At 43.4% G+C, this 19,833-nt stretch overlaps 1 protein-coding gene across 2 annotated transcripts in view; it reads left to right on the top strand.

Moving 5' to 3' along the window:
- aamp (angio-associated, migratory cell protein) overlaps window positions 1–19,606 on the top strand; it is a 59,640-nt gene extending 40,034 nt beyond the window's left edge. For both annotated transcript variants that reach the window (XM_034174408.1, XM_034174417.1), the window contains 6 exons: window positions 293–376; window positions 611–726; window positions 4,903–4,997; window positions 8,501–8,591; window positions 17,986–18,140; window positions 18,545–19,606. In XM_034174408.1, coding sequence (XP_034030299.1) covers window positions 293–376; window positions 611–726; window positions 4,903–4,997; window positions 8,501–8,591; window positions 17,986–18,140; window positions 18,545–18,620 — 617 coding nt within the window. In that variant the 3' untranslated portion in view covers window positions 18,621–19,606. The remainder of the gene's footprint in view (window positions 1–292; window positions 377–610; window positions 727–4,902; window positions 4,998–8,500; window positions 8,592–17,985; window positions 18,141–18,544) is intronic.
- The last annotated feature ends 227 nt before the right edge of the window (window positions 19,607–19,833 follow it).

Genomic DNA, 19,833 nt, shown 5'->3' with positions numbered 1-19,833 from the left:
GTGCTTCAAAGATGATGAATGGACAAAACTGCCCAAAGATAGGTGCACCAAGCTTGCGGCATCATATTCAAGAAGACTTGAGGCTGTCATTGCTGCCAAAGGTGCATCAACAAAATAATGGGCAAAGAGTGTGAATACTTATGTAAAAGCTGCCCATTTAAAAGCACCATAATTTAGAATTCAACATGCATTATGAAAAAGACACAGATTAGCACTTTTTTTTAAAGTTTTTTTTTATTATTATTATTTTTTTTTTACTTACAAATTGAAAAGAAATGCTGCATATTTGCAGGGAAAAGAGCTGTGGTGGGCTATGAGGATGGGACCGTACGCTTGTGGGATTTGAAACAAGGCAACGCCATCCATGTTATTAAAGGTGAGTCCAACAGCTGCTTTGTCTTTCTTTTTTCTTTAACGTATTTTTGAGTCAGGATTGTTATTAAGAAATGTCTATTCATAACAGAAACTTAGGAGAGAAAATGTATTTTGACAGTTGGCATGCAGGATGAAAATAGTCACAAAATGTATGTATAGTGAAACTACTCAGTTGTGGCAATGCAAAATTCAAAAAATAAAGTGTTCACACATTGAGTCTTGCTGTCTGTAACAGGTCAAGATGGGCACCAGGGGGCGCTGACCTGCCTGGCATCCAACAAGGATGGTTCTTTGCTTCTGACAGGGTCAGTGGACGGCTATGCCAAGCTTATCAACACCACCACAGGCAAGGTGTGCGCCACAATAAGCTTTAGATTACAAACCTGAGCACTCAATTCAGGTTGTTTTTTTTTTGTTGTTTGTTTGGTTTTTTTTTCTTCATCAATCCAACCTTTTGGTCCATATTCACCTGTGTCTTCTGGCTCATTTTGCACATTCATGTGAAAATGCAAGATGAAGGGATTCATTTTAAAAATTTGGCAAAATAGAACGGTTTCTTCTCGCATATTTAGTCACTTAGGGTTGAGTGTCTTTGAGAAAATATCTAATTGTGATTTTTCTGACAGATATTGCAATTTGATTTGCAATTCTAATTTTTGAAAGTCAAGCTTCAGTACAGTATCTATGTATCTGTGTACATGTAAAACCTGCTGGAGCATTACCACTTCAGAGAACATTGAAGTAATTAATATTATCACTTCTGATTGTTGAACCTCTGACTGGTGAACATTATTGTCACGGAGAAGTCAAGAAAAATTTGCAGTTCCTTGACTGCCCGCTTGAGGCTGGCTCTGAAAGTGAGCACATTCTCATTGGAGTCAGTGCTAAAAAGTCCAACTTTAGAGCAGAAATAAATATGTTTCAGCACTGTACAAAAACCATTTTGGTCTCTAGAGAAAGTTTGCAACTCCATGACAAACTGTATTTTAATTTTTTGTAACTCCTTAAGGCATATTGACATTTGCATGAATTTGCTCCTTGCACTGGCACACAATCTTGTGTGCCAATGAGTAAACTGTTGTGAACTGTGCAGGGCTGTGTGCCAGTACGCAAAGAAAATTTGAAATGTTCAAATTTTCCGGCATGCATAAATTTCATTCCACTTGCGTGAAGTAGTCGTGAACATTGCGCAACCTATTTGAAAACACTGCGTGTCAATGCACGCAGGCATCTGAACCTGAAATTAGATTATGAAGACATGCTACGTCTATAGTAAACATAACTTCACAGATACGTTATCTAACTCACAAGAAGGAATGAAAATGTAATTGTTTTATATATATGATTAACTCATTGAGTGCCATTGACGCTTAAACACGTCTTTTCAGATAGTAACGCTCAGCGCCAAAGGCGTTATCGCGCCAATTACATTTTTTTATGGGGGGGGGGTGGGGTAATCAGCTGATCTAGCTTGTGTAAAAAAAATAGAGTTGTAATCACAAGGGAACCCATTCTGTGGGTGGTAGCAGTGTGAGTGTAGACCGGAGCGCGGCTCGCTCTCCACCGTTGTGTGGCCGTCTTACGGTTGTACCGCTCCTAATCCGACTGGTTTCCACCTGGCTGGCTGTCAAACTGTGATGCAGTCGCGCTGTTCCAGTCGTTCCGTCTTTTTCCTTGGAATGAAAAAAACGCCGAGCGCATGACACACACCTCACACAAAGGCTGCTTACCAGCAAATGGCGCAATCGACAGGCTTATGCAAGCACACGTGATTCAAATCCATCAGGTTTTTGAAAAAAATAAAAAGGTCCGATACACGGGAGCCAGAGGGAAGAGACGCGCCGCCGAGAGAAGAGACAGACGGAGTCCCTCCCTGACGTTTTTTTTTTTTTTTTTTGGTGCATTATACAATAGGATCACTTTTCATAATGTTTGAGATGTCACTGAAGCAAAAACAATTATAATCAAAGACATTTTCTCCTTGAAATGTTGCTTGTCACAAAAAGCCAATTTTCTCAGTTTTTTTGTCAGAAATCATCATTTTTAGTGATACCCACCCATGTTCTGCAGACAATTACTAAAGAATGGAAAGAGGTACAAACAAACATTTTTTTTCTGATGATAAAGGAAAGTCTGAAGTTTCTTTTGGTATGTTTGTTGTTGACATGGACATAGAACTCAGTTTTCTATGGGTCTTGAAAAAACACTCAAATGCTGAAAAATCCAGGCACTGGGATGTTCTGAACTTTGAAAATGACTGGCACTCAATGAGTTAAACAATGAGAAGCCGTGCATTATACGGTTTGAATGCACAACGTGGAGTGTAAAACACCACAATGCAAATCTTCTTAAACTGGTTGGTGGATTTGCATCATTTGCTTACAAAATAGGTTTGCCTAACCCACAAGAAAACTGGACCAGCAACACTCTGTTTTGAAGCCAGTCTTGAGTGGCCATTCAAGGAACTGCAGATTTGGCACCTCCACATTCTTTCCCACCGGAGGTTTCTGCATGATTGTGATTCATGAACAACATTTGTTTTCTGGTTCCTCCTTCAAGTTAGCCATGAAAGGTGAGTTGCATAGTGTCGGAGTTTCATTATGTGTCACTGAAGAGCGAGCTCTGCAGGCTTTGCTCATATGAACAATACATCAGAAACCGTTAATGTGACCATCCATTCATGAAAATGGATCATTAAGCTGTGCAGGTATTCCATGCATCAGGAAAGTATTCACAGCGCTTCACTTTTTCCATATTTTGTTGTGTTGCAACCTTATTCCAAAATGGATTAAATTAATTTTGTTCCTCGAAATTCTACACACAATACCACATAATGACAATGTGAAAAAAGATTTTTTTTTTTTTTTTTTTGAGATTTTTGCAAATGTATTAAAAAAAAAATCTCATGTACATAAATATTCACAGCCTTTGCCATGAAGTGCAAAATTGACCTCAGGTGCATCCTGTTTCCACTGATCATCCTTAAGATGTTTCTACAGTTTAATTGGAGTCCACCTGGGGTAAATTCAGTTGATTGGGCATAATTTGGAAAGGCACACACCTGACTATATATAAGGTCCCACAGTTGATGGTGCTTGTCAGAGCACAAACAAAGCATGGCGTCAAAGGAATTGTCTGTAAACCTCTGGAAGAGGATTGTTTCAAGGCACAAATCTGAGGAAGGGTACAGAAACATTTCTGCTGCTTTGAAGGTCCCAATGAGCACAGTGGCCTCCATCATCTGTAAACGGAAGACATTCAGATCTACCAGGACTCTTCCCAGATCTGGCTGCCCATCTAAACTGAGCGATCATAGGAGAAGGGCCTTAGTCAGGGATGTGACCAAGAACCCGATGGTCACATTGTCAGAGCTCCAGCATTCCTCTGTAGAGAGAGGAGAACCTTCCAGAAGGATAACCATCTCTTCAGCAATCTACCAATCAGGCCTGTATGGTAGAGTGGCCAGACAGAAGCCACTCCTTTGTAAAAGACAAATTGCAGCCTGCCTGGAGTTTGCCAAAAGGCACCTGAAGGACTCTCAGACCACGAGAAACAGCATTCTCTGGTCTGATGAGACAAAGACTGAAGATTGGTGTGAATGCCAGGCATCATGTTTGGAGGAAACCAGGCTCCGTCCCTACAGTGAAGCATGGTGGTGGCAGCATCATGCTGTGGGGATGTTTTTCAGCAGCAGAAACTGGGAGACTAGTCAGGATTGAGAAAACGATGAATGCAGCAATGTACAGAGACATCCTGGATGAAAACCTGCTCCAGAGCGCTCTTGACCTCAGACTGGGGGGATGGTTCATCTTTCAGCAGGACAATGACCCTAAGCACACAGCCAAGACATCAAAGGAGTGGCTTCAGGACAACTCTGTGAATGTCCTTGAGTGGCCCAGCCAGAGCCCAGACCAGAATCCAATTCACCATCACTGAAGAGATCTGAAAAATGTTTGTGCACGACATTCCCCATCCAACCTGAAGGAGCTTGAGAGGTGCTGCAAAGAGGAATGGACAAAACTGCCCAAAGATAGGTGCACCAAGGTTGTGGCATCATATTCAAGAAGACTTGAGGCTATAATTGCTGCCAAAGGTGCATCAACAAAGTATTCAGCAAAGGGTGTGAATACTTACGCAAATGTGATTTCTTAGGGTTTTTTTTTATTATTATTATTTTAATAAATTTGCAAAAAACAACAAACCCTAACGTGTTTCATATTGTCATTGGGGGTGTTGTGAGTACAATTTTGTGGGGGAAAATGAATTTGCTCTGTTTTGGAATAAGGCTGTAACATAACAAAATGTGGAAAAGGTGAAGTGCTGTGAATACTTTCTGGATGCACTGTACATGTTGACACAAATTTTTGCCATGATTACTGGAGCCATGAGGACTGAAGCAGTGATCACTGGTCTGACTGCTCCACAGCCACTATCAGAAAAACCTTTTCTGCATGTGGTGGTGGACATGTTGGCTGTGTGCATGTGGCATTGAACCTGTTCAGAAATTGTTGATCTGTGTCCCTGAAGGTGGTTGGTGTGTTCTCTGTGGAAGGAGGCAAAGCCAAAAACTCCAAAGATGATGAAGAATCCAACTCTGTTGAGTCGGTGGGATTCTGCAACATGTGAGTGGTACAGTTCTGTGATTTGTGGAAGGATCATCTTACAGGATTTTGTCTTTTTTTGCCCAAATGAATTTTTGCTCAAACACATGTATTTTATGTATTAATGATTATCAAATAACAATAACTATTTATGTTAAATAGTTGAAAAAAAATTGCAAAATGTTACCAGGCACCCTCTGTGCAAGAAGGAATGATACCACAGGTCATTCCTCCCTGCTGCTGTCAGACTGTACAATAACACTGTGAAATAACCACATGCAGTAATATGTCCACAATCACGTGCAATATTAATATGTCCACAAATCGTGTGCAGTAACAACTCGTTTACAAATCCCTGCACTAATGTCACCTTACCACATCTAAACTCCACTTCACATATTGTAAATAAGATGTTCCTATCTCTTTTTCAATCCCAGTCATGTTTATATATATATATATATATATATATATATATATATATATATATATATATATATATATATATGTTTTTGTGTGTGTGTGTGTGTGTGTGTGTATGTATGTGTGTGTATGTATATATATATATATTCTATTTCTACCTCATTTTCTTATGTCTTGTACTGTTACAAGTATTATTATTATTGCTTATCCTTGCACACGCTGTTTGATGAACATTTTCCTCTGCTTGCACCCATCTTTTGTGTTTTTTAAGAGCTGACGTAATGTGAATTTCTCCTCTGTGAGATCAATAAAGTTTATCTTATCTTATGATAGCTTTAATGAATCCTAATGTAATGATCCTAAAATTCAATAAAAAGTCAGCTATTTCTGTTTTTAAAACAGCAGCTACACAACATAGTACAAGAGTATGTGTTTTAAAAAAAAACGAGTGCCATAATGGTATTAACTATCCACCTGCTTTATTACAAAGAATCTAGGGCTATAATTTTTAATATCTTCCAGTTTGCACGTGCTGATTCAATTTGAAATAATTTGATATTTAAGTGTGTACACACATCTGTTTAATTTGTCACAGATGGTAAAATGGGGTGTTTTAGTCTAAGCGTTGCCTGAAGCAGGGGAGTTTCGACAAGCATTGAGAATTGTGACACGTTGAGGGTGTTTCATAAAATTCCAATCATATTTAATTGTAAAACATGGATATTTTTTAAAAGCCTTTTGCACAGTAAGATTGCTTTCAAGATAATTAGTTACAACCAAAGAGCAGCTGGGTTACAGTAGCTATGTTTCATGAACATTAATTTATTCTTGGTTCCTCAACAATGAAACAGACACTGGGGGAGCAGACCTGCTAACTACTTTCTTTGCTAATAAAATTTTAACTATTAGAGAAAAAATTACTCATAACCATCCCAAAGACATATCGTTGTCTTTGGCTGCTTTCAGTGATGCCGGTATTTGGTTAGACTCTTTCTCTCCGATTGTTCTGTCTGAGTTATTTTCATTAGTTACTTCCTCCAAACCATCAACATGTCTATTAGACCCCATTCCTACCAGGCTGCTCAAGGAAGCCCTACCATTAATTAATGCTTCGATCTTAAATATGATCAATCTATCTTTATTAGTTGGCTATGTACCACAGGCTTTTAAGGTGGCAGTAAGTAAACCATTACTTAAAAAGCCATCAATGGACCCAGCTATCTTAGCTAATTATAGGCCAATCTCCAACCTTCCTTTTCTCTCAAACATTCTTGAAAGGGTAGTTGTAAAACAGCTAACTGATCATCTGCAGAGGAATGATCTATTTGAAGAGTTTCAGTCAGGTTTCAGAATTCATCATAGTACAGAAACAGCATTAGTGAAGGTTACAAATGATCTTCTTATGGCCTCAGACAGTGGACTCATTTCTGTACTTGTTCTGTTAGACCTCAGTGCTGCTTTTGATACTGTTGACCATAAAATTTTATTACAGCGATTAGAGCATGCCATAGGTATTAAAGGCACTGCGCTGCGGTGGTTTGAATCATATTTATCTAATAGATTACAATTTGTTCATGTAAATGGGGAATCTTCTTCACAGACTAAGGTTAATTATGGAGTTCCACAAGGTTGTGTGCTAGGACCAATTTTATTCACCTTATACATGCTTCCTTTAGGCAGTATTATTAGACAGCATTGCTTAAATTTTCATTGTTACGCAGATGATACCCAGCTTTATCTATCCATGAAACCAGAGGACACACACCAATTAGCTAAACTGCAGGATTGTCTTACAGACATAAAGACATGGATGACCTCTAATTTCCTGCTTTTAAACTCAGATAAAACTGAAGTTATTGTACTTGGCCCCACAAATCTTAGAAACATGGTGTCTAACCAGATCCTTACCCTGACCTCTAGTAATACTGTGAGAAATCTTGGAGTCATTTTTGATCAGGATATGTCATTCAATGCGCATATTAAACAAATATGTAGGACTGCTTTTTTGCATTTGCGCAATATCTCTAAAATTAGAAAGGTCTTGTCTCAGAGTGATGCTGAAAAACTAATTCATGCATTTATTTCCTCTAGGCTGGACTATTGTAATTCATTATTATCAGGTTGTCCTAAAAGTTCCCTGAAAAGCCTTCAGTTAATTCAAAATGCTGCAGCTAGAGTACTGACAGGGACTAGAAGGAGAGACCATATCTCACCCATATTGGCCTCTCTTCATTGGCTTCCTGTTAATTCTAGAATAGACTTTAAAATTCTTCTTCTTACTTATACGGTTTTGAATAATCAGGTCCCATCTTATCTTAGGGACCTCATAGTACCATATCACCCCAATAGAGCACTTCGTTCTCAGACTGCAGGCTTACTTGTAGTTCCTAGGGTTTGTAAGAGTAGAATGGGAGGCAGAGCCTTCAGCTTTCAGGCTCCTCTCCTCTGGAACCAAATCCCAATTCGGATCAGGGAGACAGACACCCTCTCTACTTTTAAGATTAGTCTTAAAACTTTCCTTTTTGCTAAAGCTTATAGTTAGGGCTGGATCAGGTGACCCTGAACCATCCCTTAGTTATGCTGCTATAGACTTAGACTGCTGGGGGGTTCCCATGATGCACTGAGTGTTTCTTTCTCTTTTTGCTCTGTATGCACCACTCTGCATTTAATCATTAGTGATTGATTTCTGCTCCCCTCCACAGCATGTCTTTTTCCTGGTTCTCTCCCTCAGCCCCAACCAGTCCCAGCAGAAGACTGCCCCTCCCTGAGCCTGGTTCTGCTGGAGGTTTCTTCCTGTTAAAAGGGAGTTTTTTCTTCCCACTGTCGCCAAATGCTTGCTCACAGGGGGTCGTTTTGACCATTGGGGTTTTTCCGTAATTATTGTATGGCTTTGCCTTACAATATAAAGCGCCTTGGGGCACCTGTTTGTTGTGATTTGGCGCTATATAAATAAAATTGATTTTGATTTGATTTGATTTGATTTACATGTCTGTCATGTCACCTGTGGGTTTTTTCAATAGAGATTAATGTAAGTATTTCATTATCAAAGATTTTACTGCCACACATACAGTATGTGAAAATGTTTGCTCTCTTTTCTCCTGCAGCCTGCCGCTGATGGCTGTGGCTTACCTGGATGGGACACTGGCCATATATGACCTCTCCACACAGGTCTTGAGGCACCAGTGTCAGCACAAGGTAACCAGTCTGTGGGGGAAGAGGATTCCTTAATTAAAGATGGCTTACATCCCGCCATCTATTTCAACACAGCACTAGTACAACTGCCACCAATTTTACTGAGTTCCACTGTAGGCAGGCATCATCTGTGGTAGTTTTTTTTTTCAATTAGATAAGTAATGAGGTCACTTATTCAGGCCTTTCAGCTGTTTTCCCCTGTTTTCTCTTCAGAGTCTTTGCTCCACTGTGAAGCTCTGACTAGTGATGCAGCAGGTAAACATTGTACTATCCCCAAAATTCTCCAGCCACAGCCACAGAATCATTCCTCCAATTCCTCCAGAGTTGTCACCTGTGTCTTGGTGGCTTCTCCCAGTCCTCTCCCGCTTGTACAGTTGCTCAGTTTTTTGAGAACTGCCTAATCTCAGCAGATTTACCGTACAGTACCACCACAGTTGTATTTCTCAGTGAATGATGTAAATTAAGTCCAAGATGCATTCAGTAACTTGGAAATGTTCATATATCCATCCCCTGAATTGTTTGAAAAACTGGCTGAAAAAGTGATAAAATTTCAAAAGAGAGGATGAAGGAATGCTTCTCCGGGTTAGGAGGTATCTATTACAGTGAAAACACAGGGTGCTCTTCAAAATGGGCCTCTAGGTTAGCAGTGCAAAAACAGAAAGGTTGAGGCACTCCTGATAGAAAAATATATAAAAGGCTTTTAGAAGTTCACAAGTGCGATTACAGCCAAAAGCTGAATAGGGCTGCAAATCATGTTTATTTTTGTAATCAATACTCATACTCATCATCATACTCAGGCGCTTTTCCGGGTTTGGGTCATGGGGGTAACAGCTCCAGCAGGGGACCCCAGACTTCCCTTTCCCATGCCACATTGACCACCTCTGACTGGGGGATCCCGAGGTGTTCCCAGGCCAGTGTGGAGATATAATCTCTCCACCTTGTCCTGGGTCTTCCCCGGGGTCTCCTCCCAGCTGGATGTGCCTGGAACACCTCCCTTGGGAGGCTCCCAGGAGGCATCCTTACCAGATGCCCCAACCACCTTAGCTGGCTACTTTCAACGCGAAGGAGCAACGACTCTACTCCGGGCTCCCCATGAATTACCGAACTTCTCACCCTATCTCTAAGGGAGACACCGGCCACCCTCTTGAGGAAGCCCATTTCGGCCGCTTGTACCCGCGATGTAGTTCTTTTGGTGATGACCCAACACTCATGACCATAGGTGAGAGTGGGAACGAAGATTGACCAGTAGATCGAGAGCTTCACCTTTTGGGTCAGCTCCCTTTTCGTCACAACAGTACGGTAGAGCGAATGCAATACCGCCCCTGCTGCGCCGATTCTCCGGCTGATCTCATGCTCCATCATCCCCTCACTTGTGACCAGGACCCCGAGTTACTTGAACTCCTTCACTTTGGGCAAGGCCGTATTCCCTACCCGGAGTTTGCAATCCATCAGTTTCCTGCTGAGAACCATGGCCTCAGATTTAGAGGTGCTGATCCTCATCCCAGCCGCTTCACACTCGGCTGCGAACCGATCCAGTGAGTGTTGGAGGTCACCAGCCGATGAAGCCAACAGGACCACATCATCTGCAAAAAGCAGTGATGAGACCCTGAGCCCACCAAACTGGAAACCCTCCTCCCCTCGACTTCGCCTCAATATCCTGTCCATGAATATCACAAACAGGATTGGTGATAAGGCACCGCCCTGGCGGATGCCAACCTCCACCGGAAATGAGTCCGACTTACTGCCGAGCACACGAACACAGCTCTCGCTTTGCAAGTACAGAGATTGGATGGCCCTGAGAAGGGACCCCCTCACTCCATACTCCCGCAGCACCTCCCACAGTATCTCCCGGGTACCCGATCATACGCCTTCTCCAAGTTCACAAAACGAATGTAGACTAGGTGGGCATACTCCCAGGCACCCTCCAGGATCCTTGTGAGAGTAAAGAGCTGGTCGGTTGTTTCATGACCAGGACAGAACCCGCATTGTTCTGCTTCAATCTGAGGTTCAACTATCGGCCGAACCCTCCTTTCCAGCACCCTGGAGTAGACTTTACCAGGGAGGCTGACTAGTATGATGCCCCTGTAGTTGGCACACACTCTCTGGGCCCCCTTTTTAAATATGGGGACCACCACCCCAGTTTGCCACTCCTTAGGCACTGTCCCAGACCTCATCGCAGTGTTGAAGAGACGTCTCATCCAAGACAATCCCTCCACACCCAGAGCCTTCAGCATTTTTGGACGGATCTCATCAACCCCTGGGGCCTTGCCACTGTGGAGTTGTTTGACTACCTCACTAGCTTCCACCAGGGAAATTGATGAAAATCCTCCATCAGCTTCCAGCTCTGCCCCTACTATAGAGGGCGCTCCGGTCTGATGTAGGAGTTCCTCAAAGTGTTCCTTCCAGTGCCGGATTACAACCTCAGTTGAGGTCAACTGTAATCAATCAATTTCTTTATTTTTCTTAATTAGTTGTTCAGGCCATAAAATGGTGAAAAATATTGATCAGTATTATCCAGAGCCCAAGATAACACCTTCAAATGTCTTGTTTGGTCTACAGCCCGAAGATACTCAGTTTATTGCCAGATAGGAATAAAAAAACTAATAAAACAAACCAGAAATAGAGATTTAAATTCACTATTTGCAATAACAGAGGTGGTGGCCAATTGGCAAACTCTGCTTGTTTCCAGAGGGGAAGGTTCTCAGGTCATGGCCAAACTTGTCCCAGTTCGGATCTGATGTGTTGACACCATGTGAAGAGAGGAGAGAAGCTGATGGACTTACTTACTTGCAATAAGAGGGGGACAGATCTGTTCTCAGAAACATGCACTTGACTTTGGCATTTAATGACTTTCCAGAAATGTATAAGAATAAGATCAACTTAATTTATCCCAAAGGAAGTTATTTTGCCAGAGTACTGAAACAGTGACAGTAAACAGTGAACTTTTTTAAAGACATTTGCGCAAGATGTTCAACAATATTGCACATATGAGTTGAATAACTCCGTTCATTATGTATTCATCCTGCAGACGGGGAGGAGGTAATTATACAGTCTGATTGCCACAGGTAGGACAGATCTCCTGTGGCGTTCTGTGGTGCACCTCATTGGTCTTAGTCTGTGGCTGAAGGTTCTTTGATAGGATGTCAGTGTGTAATGCAGGGGGTGGGAGGTGCTGTCCCGGATGCTGAGCAGTTTCTTCAGCATCCTCCTCTGACACCTCCAACACAGACTCTAGCTAAACCCCCAGGACAGAGCCAGCTTTCCTGATGAGCTTGTTGAGTCTGTTTGTGTCAGCTGCATTCAGCCTGCTGCTCCAGCACACAATGGCGTAGAAGATAACGCTGGAGACCACCAAGTGGTAAAACATCTACAACATATTTCTTCAGATATTGAAAGATCCTGTTATGTAGGTTTGTGGGTATTCAGTACCTCTTTGCTGTAAGTGGAGAAGAGTGAGTTTAATTACTCAAAACACCTTTGTATGTTTCAGCCTCCTTCCTGATTTTTATTTTAAGTTAGCATCTGATGGGCACAGTAATAGTTCTTTTGGGCATGAAGACATTACGTGCTACGGGAATCTGACACTTGACACCTGACCTTCACCTAAATAACCTATAGCTAAGCTTGTCTGGGCAGTTCTGGAAACCACCTAAGTGTGTGCTATGTTTGGTCCCAATCAGGTTGAAAATCATATTCCTCGACTTTGACCTTAAAGCTTTCTAGGCCAACCTTCACTGACATGCAGTGCATACGGCAACTATTCACAGTGCTTCACTTTTTCCATATTTTGTTATGTTACAGCCTTATTTCAAAATGGAGTAAATAAAATTTTCCCCCTCAAAATTCTGCTCACAACACCCCATTATGACAACATGGAAAACATTTTTTGAAATTTTTGCAAATTTATTAAAAATATAAAACTAAAAAAATCACATGTACGTAGGTATTAACACCCTTTGCTCAAAACATTGTTTATGCACCTTTGGCAGCAATTACAGCCTCAAGTCTTCCTCATCAGGTTGGATGTGGAGTGTCTGTGCACAGCCATTTTCAGATCTCTCCAGAAATGTTCAATAGGATTCATGTCTGGGCTCTGGCTGGGCCATTCAAGGGCATTCACAGACTTGTCCTGAAGCCACTCCTTTGATATCTTGGATATGTGCTTTGGGTCATTGTCCTGCTGAAAGATGAACGGTCTCCCCAGTTTGAGGTCAAGAGCGCTCTGGAGCAGGTTTCCATCCAGGATGTCTTTGTACATTCCTGCATTCATCTTTCCCTCAATCCTGACTAGTCTCCCAGTTCTTGCCACTGAAAAACATCTCCACAGCATGATAGTGCCACCACCACCATGCTTCACTGTAGGGATGGTGGGTAGTTCCAAACATGACGCCTAGCATTCAGGTCAGAGAGTTTAATCTTTGTCTCATCAGACCAGAGACGTTTGTTTATCATGGTCTGAGAGGCCTTCAAGGTGGCTTTTGGCAAATTCCAAATGGGCTGCCATGTGCCTTTTACTCAGGAGTGGCTTCCATCTGGACACTCAACCATAAAGGCCTGATTGGTGGATTGCTGCAGATATCATTGTCTTTCTGGAAGGTTCTCCTCTCTCCACAGAGGAATGCTGGACATCTGACAGAGTGACCATCTGGTTCTTGGTTGACTCCCTGACTAAGGCACTTATGAGCGGCCAGCTGTAGGAAGAGTCCTGGTATATCCAGACTTCTGTTTATGGATGATGGAGGCCACTGTACTCATTGGGACCTTCAATGCAGCAGCAATGTTTCTGAACCCTTCCCCAGATTTCTGTCTCGAGACAGTCCTGTCTCAGAGGTGTACAGACAATTCCTTTAACTTCATGCTTGGTTTGTGCTTTGGCATGCACTGTCAACTGTGGGCCATGCTACCGACACAGTTGACGATACAAATACACGGGAAATATTGTCGTTTGTTTCTATCTGCACCTGCGCAAATGACTTATCAGTCCAGTGCGCAAGTGAGGAGCTCTACTGCATTTGTTGCACATGCACTGTGAAGCCTGCTGAGGCTGCCGCTTTTGCTCCGTCCTGATCCATTCTCCTAATGTGGCAGCCAACGAAGGTGCCTTTTGCCAAGAATGGTGAACATGCTGCTCATGTTGACGCATTCCAAGACCCATGTGTTGGGCACCTTGTCCTGTCATCCGATGTGCAGAATTCATCTAAGGCACCTCAGATGGTAGCTGTTGAGCTTTTTGTCGTGTGGCGTAGGCAGTCCATGCCTCGCTACCGTAGAGGAGTGTGCTGAGCACGCAGGTCTGTTCGACGTGCAGTTTTGTCTTCTCGGTGAGGCTGGAGTTGTTCCAGACTCTGTGGCTTAGTCTTGCCATAACTGCTGCTGCTTTCACAATCCTGTTGTTCATCTCTGCATCAATGGAGAGTGAGTTAGAGATGTTTGACCCAAGGTATGTGAAGTGCTCCAGGACTTCCAGGCTGTACCCAACAATGTCAATGTTAGGCGGAGCAACTGTGCCCCGCGCCATGACATTTGTCTTCTTCAGACTGATGGTCAGTCCGAACTCCTTGCAGGTGTGAGAGAGGCGACTAACAAGCTGCTGCAGACCGTCTTCGGAGGTTGATGTTAAGGCTGCATCATCAGCAAACAGCATCTCACGGATGAGTACCTCCACAACCTTGGCCTTGGAGCGAAGTCAGGCGATGTTGAAGAGCTTGCCGTCAGCCCTGGTGTGAATGTGCACTCCCTCGCTGCAATCCTTCAAGGCATACTGGTGGAGCATGGAGAAGAAGATTCTGGAGAGTGTTGGCGCAAGGATACAGCCCTGTTTCACCCCGCTGCTAACTGGAAAGGACTCTGATGTTGCGCCATTGAAGCAGACTGCACTGTGCATGTTATCATGGAACAAAGAGACCACTGAGAGGAGTTTTGGGGGACAGCCGATCATCTGCAGGCACCTGAAGAGTCCATTTCGACTGACCAAGTCGAAAGCCTTGGTCTGGTCGATGAAGACGCTGTAGAGTGACATTTGCTGCTCTTGACACTTCTCCTGCAGCTGGTGTACTGAAAAGATCATGTCCACGGTAGTCCTCCCAGCTCAAAAGCTGCACTGGGACTCTGAGTAAACATGTGAGGCCAAGGTCTGTAGACGTGCTAAGGCAACATGGGCAGAGGCCTTCCCAACAGTGCTGAGAAGGGAGATGCTTTGATACTTATTGCAGTCACTTCTGTCTCCTTTGTGCTTATATAAGGTGACGATGCTTGCATCTCACGTCCTGGGGAATGTGTCCCTGATCCTAGCAGAGGCAGAAAAGATTGTGCAGGTGTTTTAGCAGCACAGGTTTCCCATTCTTTAAAACTTCTGACGGAATGCTGCCACTCCCTGGGGCTTTCCCACTAGCAAGGCAGTCAGTGGTGTTTCCAAGCTCTTCCATGGATGGTGGCATGTCTAGCTCTTCCATGACCAGCAGATCTGGGATGTCCTCAAGGGCTGTGACTGACAAAGTTCTGGGTGGTATACAGCTCGAGATAATACTCAACCCAGTGCTGCAGCTGCTTCCCCTGGTCTGTGATGACTGCACCTGTTTTTGACTTGAGTGGGGCAGACATGGAGGTGGATGGCCCTGTTGCCTTCTTGATGCCCTCATACATGCCTCTTGCATCACCAGTGTCGGCAGCTGTCTGTACACTGCTGCAGAGGTTCAGCCAGTATGAGTTGGTGCAGTGGCGGGCGGTTTGCTGGGCTTTTCTCTTGGAAGCTTTGAGGGCTTCTAAAGTGCTGGGACTGGATGCTGCCTTGCAGACCACCAGGGTTCTCCTCTGAGCTGCCAACACAGTAGGTGTTGATGCGTGGGTGAACCTTCTTCTTGGTGTGGTGCAGCTTCCTTGGAGCTATGTGCACCTTGCTGGCCACGAGGGAGTGATCCGTATTGCAGTCTGCACTATGGTAGCTGGGGGTGAGGAGAACACTGACATGGTCTACACACATGGTGATGACTCAATCAAACTGGTGCCAATGGCAGGACCGCGGATGTCTTCAAGACACCTGGTGGATTTCCTTGCATTTGAAGAAGCTGTTGGTTACGCATAGGCTATGATAACAGCACAGCTCTATCAATCGTTGGCCATTGTCATTGATCTTGCCTCTTCCGTAGACACCTAGGCAGGTGGGCCAGGCCTTGTGATCAGCACTCACTCTGGCGTTGAAGTTTCCGAGTAGATAGAGGCCTTATGTGCTGGGAATCGCAGATATCACTTCGTCTAGGGACTCATAGAACTGGTCTTTTTCCTCTGGGTTGAAATAGAGGATTGGAGCGTATGCACTGATGATGGTGGCTGGGCCTGAAGATTTTGAAAGCTGGAGGGCAAGGATTCTCCCACTGCCAGTTGATGGTGGCTCAATGCACATGACCAGGGTGTACTTCACAGCAAAACCGACAATGTGCTGACAGGAGTTGTCCAAAGACTTCCCTTTCCAAAAGAATGTGAGGCAGGCAATGTCTACATTTAGTCGTGAGAGTTACCTGTCAATGCCGGCAGTTTTGCGGGCATCGTCAATTTGCTGCAGATCAGCAGAGAGGCCAGGGCACATGGACCTGATGTTCCAGCTTGCAAAACAAAGAGCTGGAGTCTTCTTTCTTCTTACGTTCTTGTTGCCTGGTGCAGAATTTGTGGCCTGCCTTTTGAGGTTTACTCTAAGCTTCACACACCCAGTGGAGCAAGTAGGCCATGGCGAGAAAGCACCTTACTGGCTGGGGGCTGCCCAGCTTGAGGTGAGCGGTAGCTGTCTCAGATGCGATGATCCCTCCCACCGTCAGAAGTGACCCCTGGCGCTCGTTTCCTTCACCAACCTGATGAGCTTATAACTGGTAAACTGCCACTTCTCGTGTTGTGCTGGCGTCTTGCAGTGATGCTGGAGTGTCCTCTCCAGTGGAGCTACAAACCCTGTGTAGACTAATATGGAAGATCCGCTGTTGCCCGTGCAGCAGGTTCCCCCCTCCACACTGTCACTGTGGTCCAAAGGAAAGGCAGAAGCCAGTGCAGTTTGGCAGTGGCAGCATTGCAGGAATTGCTGAAAAAGTGCTGAAGTACAGCAACAGACCACCTCAGGGACTCCAACACCAGATAGTTCCATGAGGTTTACTCCTGAAAGCCTTGTCCAAGACTGGATATAGCCGCAAGGCAGCGGAGGTTTGAGATCACAGTTTCATTCTCCTAGATGAACTGCCTTCCTAGGCTGAGGAGTTCCATCTACCCTAAGCAACTGGTTTTCAGGCACCAGAGACCCACCATTGCCCCTTCTACTGTCAGTAGAAGCAGTTCTGCCGGGCTTGGAAGCTAAACCACATGGGCAGGCCAGGAGCTGGACTTGTTTGCCAGAGGCTATTTGAGATGTACGCCATATGGGAGTGCTTTTTAGGTAGTGGGAGCCTGTCCCCACTACCACCCCCCAGGTGTAACAACCTTGGAACAGGGGAAAAATGAATTTACTCCATTTTGGAATAAGGCCAGAATACTTTTTCCACATAACAAAATGTGGAAAAAGTGAAGTGCTGTGAATACTTTTCTGGTTACACTGTACTAAGTTTGGCAGAAACATACAGAAGGATGTAGAGGCAGAAGACTAACAGACTGACAGGAAGGCTTGACCTTGACACCAATGTCAACCAATGTTAACCTTTGGCAAATTTGAATTGCTGGGTATTTTCAGAACCCACCTCAATATGTGGCCGCTTTGGAGCAAAGTGGAGTGGAGAAACTACACTTTTCACCATAACCCCAATAACCTTCACCCAAATGATTGACCTTCATCAGATTTGGCCTCGCCTAGGTAATTTCAGAACCTACTTCCGTATGTCTGCCACATTTTGTGTAAATCAGAGTGGAGGGAAAATAATTTTGACCTTTGACTCCTTGATCTTTGGATAAACAAAACCTGGAAGGGCAGTTATTCCACTGCCTTCATCCACATATCATGGTTGGTGGAACTTGGCCATGGATCCCTAGAGCAGTAAGGGAACAAAGACAAACATTGCTGAAATAGTAGTTTGCTGTTATTGAGTCTAGAAATTAATCTGTAAAAAAATAACTAAAAACAAACAAAAAAGCAAAAATTAAGTCCTTTCGGCTGTTCCTTTTTTTTTTTTTTTTTAACTCTGGATCAGATCCAAGGTGGATCTGCATGTTGATTTAGCACAACTTTTATGGCGGATGCCTTTCCTGATGCAACTCCATATTACATGGAGATCGGGCAGGGGTGAGGTTTGAACTGGGAACCTTCTGCACTGAAAACAAGCACACTTAGATGCTTGGCCACCACCCCTGCCCATCTATATATATTCATGATTTTTAGTTTTCACCAGATGGGACCTAACCAGACAATAATCAATTGGATATGTTCCTCCAGGCTGGCATCGTTCACCTGAGGTGGGAAGAATCTTCCTCTGTCGTTTCTACTTGTAGTTTAGACGGAGCGCTGCGACTGTGGGATGCCCGCTCAGGCAACATGGTATCCGAGTACTGCGGCCATACTGCAGAAATCCTTGACTTCACCATCAACAGGTACTATAACACATTGACTCTTGAAACTTGTTTAGATTGGTCACATACTGAGGGTCACAGGCAGGGATTAAGTACTTTGGTTCTGGATACTTTGCAGGAGTGACACTTTGCATGAGAAGCGTTAAACATTTGTTTTCTGTGAGTAAAATACATGAATGACTCCATTAAATGGCTACATTTTTTTTTTTTTATCTCTTGCAGATGAATGTTTAAATAAAGCAACTATGTTTATATGAGGGGTTCCAGTGTGAATGGAATTTTTCTGATAAGTGAATTACTGTCTTGATCAGAATTTTCCAGTGTGGTGGTGGTGGTTACTTTTTGTTCATTTTTCTCACCTGTTAATTCTAATCATAACAATGTACGGGGATTCTGAAGCTTTTTTCTTGTCTCTTTCACTTCAGGGAAGCATCTGTTGCTGTAACTGCTTCAGGTGACAACCAGGCCAAAGTCTTCTGCCTCCAAAGACCTGATCGGTAAACGGCGTGGACAGAAACACACAATGGGGGAGCGGAGCCTCTCCTGGAAAAATATTTCGCACAGAGACATTTGATAAGAACTTGTATTCTGACATCAGAAAGCCTGTTTCTCCTCAGGATTCTATCAGACCTGTTCCAGTAGGATTGTAGCATTCATTGATGAAAATGTACACCACTGTGGAAAGGTTTTAGGCAGCCTTGAGTTTTGATTAAAAAAAAAAAACGGGGGTTCTCCCCCCTGTCCTTGATAGGTTCAGAGGAAATCTCATTTGAAATGGCCAGACATTCCTATTGCAGCAAAAATCACTTTTTGTGTGTGTTTGATTTAAGAAACAAATCAAATATCAAGTTAGATACCTCATAAAAAAATAAAATAAAAGGTCTTTGTTGGTATACTGTCTGCTACATGACAACACGAAGGTGGCTACAGACTGTCACTGACCGTTACAGGGATTATGAAACCCTCATTAAATACGTCCTTGCACAAGCAATTATGTGATTCAGTCACTAAAGGAAATGTTGTAGTTTTTTTTATTTATATTTCTTTATTGATATTAGCTTTGTCAAGAAGGTCATGGGGTTGCTTCCCACCTGGGCCTTTCCATGTGGAGTTTGCATGTTCTGCCCCTGTTTGCATGGGCTCCGGTTAGGTAAATTGATAAATTTAAGATGACCGTGTGTGTAGCCCTGCAATAGACTGGCGTCCTATCCAGGGTGTACCCTGCCTCACACCCCATGACCGCCCCCCATGACCCTTGATTTGAGTAAGAGGGTATAGACAATGAACAAATGAATATTAGCTTTGTAGTCATTCTCATATTTTTATTATGCCTAAAACCTTTTCACAGCACTATATGGATTCATCAACCCTTCATTTTTACAGATTATATTGGAATCAACAGAGACTCGAGGTATGCCTGATGCAGATGAACAGATTTGAGCTGTTCTTTAATGATTTGTAGTGTATTTTATAAATGACTGAAGAGAAAAACTTCAAAGAGGGATCCTGTCTCGCAGCCTGTGTTTTGGGCTTTCCATCCATCACTCTTAATGCTCCATACTCCGTGTTTTTGCAGCTTAATCATTGAGGAATTGTCTTTGGTTGGAGTTTTCATAAGTGTTGTTGTTTCCTGTATGTGGGCTTCCACTTCTCGGACACAGAGATGATTCAGCACTACTTGTGCAATGTTTTGATTTAAACGCAATATACGGTA

Source organism: Thalassophryne amazonica, chromosome 1 (genome assembly GCF_902500255.1).
Source record: "Thalassophryne amazonica chromosome 1, fThaAma1.1, whole genome shotgun sequence".
Classification (NCBI taxonomy): Eukaryota; Metazoa; Chordata; class Actinopteri; order Batrachoidiformes; family Batrachoididae; genus Thalassophryne; species Thalassophryne amazonica.
Note: the sequence above shows the minus strand (reverse complement) of the source record. Positions and strands in the feature narration are given on the sequence as shown.